This window comes from Populus trichocarpa, chromosome 1, assembly GCF_000002775.5.
Source record: "Populus trichocarpa isolate Nisqually-1 chromosome 1, P.trichocarpa_v4.1, whole genome shotgun sequence".
NCBI lineage: Eukaryota > Viridiplantae > Streptophyta > Magnoliopsida > Malpighiales > Salicaceae > Populus > Populus trichocarpa.
The window spans coordinates 29795846-29801089 of NC_037285.2; the positions used below are offsets into that span (position 1 = coordinate 29795846).

Consider the following 5244-nt stretch of genomic DNA (forward strand, 5'->3'; position numbering starts at 1 on the left):
AAAAAATTAAGTTGATCTATATCAACTCATTATATGGGTCTTAAATTGAATTAATTCTAAAATCAAATTTTAAGCTTGTTTATTTTTATATTTCAAAAATATTTCTTAAAAAAATTTGAAATTTTTTTATTTTAAATTAATTTTTTATATTATTAGATTATTTTAGTATACTAATTTTTAAAATATTATTTTAATATATTTATAAATAAAAAATAATTTAAAAAACAACTACTAAATTCAAGCCTTAAAACCCTATAAATAAGTCGGCCTAACGGCCACTTTTCTACCTCACTCACCACGGACCAAGCGCACCCCGGTCATAACGCTGATTCAACAGACAACAGGCACAGCAACAACTAACAATCCAGTTCTCCTTCTTCCAATATTTGAAATAAAATTATGGCTCTCTTACTCCGGAAAACATGGAGATTTATCTTCCCCTCTTCACGCTTACCTCCTCTTTCACCATCCGCGGCTCGAGAATTCCGTTCAGATGCGGCTCTAGAAGCCATATCAAAAGCAAATGAAGAAAAAACCCCAATCGCTGTGCTCTATAACTACCCCTCTTTCTCCGGTGCTTTCTCCGCTTTATTTGCTCACCTTTTTCACTCTCGTCTCAATCTCCCTTGCCTCATCTTGCCTTTCTCATCCGTCGAACCCTTCAGGGTTGAAGATTTCAGAATTGAAGGGCTTGAGAGATGTTACCTTCTTGATTTTATCGGTCCACGTGGATTTGCTTCAACTCTTTCCCGCCAATCAAATTGCCAGTAAGCTAAAATAGCACATTGATTTTTTCTCTTTTTATCGAGAACGTGAATTGGTTTGTTTTAGGTCTTTTTTTTTTCCTGGCAGGGTAATTTGTTTTGATCATCGAAAATCGGTGCTTTCAAGGGTGCAATCGAAAGAGGATTGTGGAGAGAAAGTTAGTTTTTCTGTTGACGTTGAGAAGAGTAGCTCCACTTCTGTCTACGAGTACTTCTCGAAGAAGATTCTAGATAACAATGTAAGTAGTAGCAGTAGGTGGTAGCGGTGATTTCAGTTATTATCAATTTAATATAATTTTAGGAGTAATTTGATTATTGAGATCGGGATTTTGTTTTTCTTTGATTAAAATAAGGGGGGAGTTGAGGGATTATTGAAAGCGGAAGATCAAGATCGTGTTGAAATGGTTCTCAAGTACATTGAAGATATGGACCTTCGACGGCGGAGTTTACCGGATATTAGAGCTTTTAATGTTGGAATTGGTGAATGGCGCTCCAAGTTTAATTATGTCACCAACCCGTACATGTTTGAAGAGGTTTGTGCTTTGGATTTTGGCATCTTGTTTTTGTCGTGGATTGCTGTTTTGGTGTTTCGAATCCGTGTTGTAATTGTTGAGATAATTTATTTTATTGCCATTGGTTTAAATCTTGAAGATTGTTAGAAGATGTTTTGAATTACTAAAATGGCCTTTTTCTTGTCTTTGTTCTTACCTCACATTCATGCTTCCTTTAAATGATGATAACTGCTGAATTTTATTTAACTTGCATTTGTAGTAGCTGCTGGAGATAAGTCCTGTTGATATAATTGAGAAAGGAAATTCATATATTTCATCGCGATGGACTGCTGCTAGTAAGTTGATGGATAAGGTTTTTAAAGTTCGATTGGGTCGAGGAGTTTATGGAGAGTGCCTGGTAATCAGAATTCATCATTTCTCAGATAAATCTTTTTGTGTTGTAGTTTTTCTACTTCATCTTATAGGATTTGGGGTTCAACAGATGATTTGACTGACATGACATGTAAAGGCTATAGTTTCTCATCTCAGTAGTTTTTTTGGCCTTATCAGCTTCTGTTCTGTTATTATAGGGAGTTAGAGCAGATGGCAATTCTCATTTAAGTGATGAAATCGGCAAGGAACTTAGTGTAAAAAGTGCTGCAGCTGGTCTTAGGTAATTTTTCTGTAGTTTGTATGTGGACATTCTCTTCTACTCTGGCACTATCTTCTAGATATGGAGTAGTATTTCTAATTTTCTACTATGGTAGTTAAAATATTAAACATGAACCTGACTTAACATCCAGAGTTTTTTTGCTTATGTAGCTGATTGTATGTGGACATTCTCTTCTACTCTGGCACTGTCTTCTAGATATAGAGTAGTATTTCTAATTTTCTACTATGGTAGTTAAAATATTAAACATGAACCTGACTTAACATCCGGAATATTTTTTGCTTATGTAGCTGATTGGGGCCCTCTTGTCTTTTCCTGGGTAAGGGGTGGGCTTGGGGGGTAGGGTTTGCAGTGCAAGAGGTCTCCTCTGCCCAATAATGTGACCATCTTAGTTGCCTTCTCTTTGGCATACTGTAGTTTCAAAGTTAATGAATTTCATATTCCACGACCCTGATTTCCGTTGTTTTTGTTGGTATCTCATGTTGTCATGGACTCAAATGTTGAAAGTAATTTCCTTCAGAATTCCTTAAAAGTTTCTATGAGATGTTATGGATTTCTTGAACAATATGAATTTTAGTTTGTCAATCATGTGCAGTCAAAAACTTTGGACTGGATAGAAGTGGCATTGATGAATATCTGGTCACCAGCTGTTGACCTTGAAATCTGTCCTTTAGTTTGAAGTGAACAAAGTTAGAAGGTCTATTTTGAAGAGTTGGTGAAACTTTCACAATTGATCGACATCATAGTATTGGGCCCTAGTTTGAGAATGATTGGTGGATTGGGGGTGGAATGTGTTAATTTGTGTCAGCATAATTTTCTTAGTGTAGCTCTTGGAACTTAACACAATAAGCTCAACCTTGGGTTATTTAAGCAACACAAGTTTTTCAAAAAGGATAACTGTATAAACACTGCAGATTTTCTTTGGCATATTATCAGATGTGCATTAAGTGAATTTCTTGCATTAAAAATTGGTATGCATAGAAGTAAAATGATGTTATTTAACTGGCTTTTTCTTGACAATGTTGTGACTAGGAGAACAACTCGGTGATGCAATATATCATCATTACATTAAGTGAGTGATAAGAATTCCATATGTTGGCCAAGTTACCATGGGAAAAGCTTTTTTTACTCGTTCACAAGGTTGCCTGTGCTTGTAGCTAATTATAATAAAACTGTGCATCATCTTATGCTGTATGCATTAATGATTTCAGGCCCATAGGAGCTGTTGTGTACATGCTACGAAATGATCTTAAGATGTGCCTGAGGAGCATTGATAGTGCTACCGATACCTCTGAAGTTGCAAAGGTTGTGCATTTTGACTAGTGAATATCTTCTTACTTCCTGTATTGACTGTTTTGGGAGAACATTCAAAGTGATTTTTCTTTGGCTTTCTGAACATGAAGGCATATGGAGGAGGTGGCTCACCAAGTTCCAGTTCCTTTATAATAAGGATGGATGAGTACAATCAGTGGCTTTCAGTTAATGCATCGTGATCACATTCACTCGGTATGATTTATAATTAGGACTTTCTGATCATTATGTCAATTGAAGTTTGCTAAAGCACAAAAAATATCATGCCTTCAACATTTCCATGTACCGTTTCACTTTCTTTCTATCTATTTTATGTCATTCTCGATAACACCATATACATGTTATTTCAATGACAATAATACCATATGCAAGTTATTTCATAACAGCAAAGGGTATCCCGTACATCAAATGTGCATGTTATTTCAATGAAATAGCTTATTCACTTGTGGTTCAGCATTTTTCTGTGTTCTATCATTATGAATGGCTTGGTTTTTTATGTGTGGCTATAGATTTAGTCAAATCAAGCTAAATAGTCCTTGATTATAGGGTAGCATGATGTTGATAAAAATATGGAGTGCCATATTATCACATACCAGGTTCAAGGGAATGAGTGTATTTTAGTATCAATGCTGTGTATGGCTTCCACTATGATAGGAAACATCTGCCAGGTATAATGCACCTTTCCATGCACCGGCATTAACAATATTTTGTTGTCATTCCTTCCACCAGTCTAGTATAGTGTGCCAAAAAAGCATCCTGGCCAAAATCCAAGTGACTCAATGTGAAGTGAGATGGTTTTGTCTGAAGGTATTCAGAAATGATTCATTTCCTTGGGCTAGAATTTTATTTGGATATTTCTAGACTTGCATTAATATATTTCTAGCTAAAAACAATGCACTCGTGAAGCTGGCTTTCTAACTAAACTACAATATACGAGACCTTGCCACTATGGCTTGGTGGATGTTGTTGAATACCTGCTAATTCTATCCCTTGTAACTTTTTAAACAGAAACTAGAATCAGAAGAGCAACAAAGTTTGTTTACTGGACAACCATCAACTATTATGCCCTTGGCTGTTGGACAAGATGCCAGTTCACAGTGTTCACCATTTGCACCTCACCAAGTCGAACTTTTATTTTCTATGCCGACTGAGAAGTAAAAAAGCACTGCCATGAAAGTCACCCCAGCATCCAATGCTGCTAAAAGAACATAATTGTGCCTCTGCCACCACTGCTTCTGTAACGGAAGATGGAGAAATTGAAAATTGTTCCAACCATGATCCAGGCATTGTAGGTTAATGGTGTAGCCAGCGGCATCATCACAGTTGACCCTAGAAGGACTGGAAGGTTAATTAGGGGAATCCAAGATTGCTTGGGGAATGATTTGTGGAACAGCCAAATTATAACTGGTCCTACTGCACCTCCAAGGAAAAACCAGTTCATTATAATTGGCTTTGTCAGTTCAAGATCACTGTTTTGAGGAAATTCTTGAATGGTTGATCCTTTTGAATGCATCACGTGAACTATTACAACAATTACACAAGATAGATGGATTTAATTCGTTTGTTACCTTGGCAGTAGTTCTGAAGAAAATGTACCTCAACTAAGAACATCGATCTTTTCGGGATCTTCATGTAATGCCCTGGTTTGAAATCATTGAGGAAAGAAACGGCATGTTCAGACCCAAAACTACAGGAACTAATATATAATTTACTCGGTTTTCGATTGTAAGGAATCACCCGCATGTGTAGCATCAACCGACAATTTTTCCAATAAGCCATGCTCTTTTACTCATTGTAATAATAAAGATATCCAGATATAGAACTGTGCACGGACTACAGATGAGATGACCGGGTGACAAATAATTTATCGAGAGCAAGAATATTAATATTATTGTTCCATTTAATTTTTCCATGCAAAATGAGCAAAAAAAAAAAAACAAATAATATTTATTTTACAAATTAAATTTACTTCGTTGAATAGTTAAAACTTGATATACTTGGAAGATTT

The 5244-nt window shown here is 35.9% G+C and overlaps 1 protein-coding gene across 3 annotated transcripts; it reads left to right on the forward strand.

The window, feature by feature from the left end:
• The first annotated feature begins 300 nt into the window (after window positions 1-300).
• On the forward strand, window positions 301-4972 carry LOC7478693 (uncharacterized). 3 transcript variants are annotated; one of them, XR_002981975.2, is made up of 8 exons: window positions 301-767; window positions 853-1003; window positions 1118-1297; window positions 1539-1673; window positions 1846-1928; window positions 2958-2997; window positions 3137-3230; window positions 3329-3369. XR_002981975.2 is itself a non-coding variant. In XM_002300279.4 (8 exons), exons 1-7 carry the CDS (start codon window positions 400-402, stop codon window positions 3416-3418), a joined length of 1101 nt encoding a protein of 366 aa, XP_002300315.2. In that variant the 5' UTR covers window positions 301-399; the 3' UTR covers window positions 3419-3431; window positions 4245-4972. The 3 variants fall into 3 exon arrangements, 1 of the variants encoding a protein (XP_002300315.2); XM_002300279.4 differs by lacking the exon at window positions 2958-2997 and adding an exon at window positions 4245-4972 and having other exon boundaries at window positions 3329-3431; XR_008058539.1 differs by lacking the exon at window positions 3329-3369 and having other exon boundaries at window positions 2958-3065; window positions 3137-3227.
• The last annotated feature ends 272 nt before the right edge of the window (window positions 4973-5244 follow it).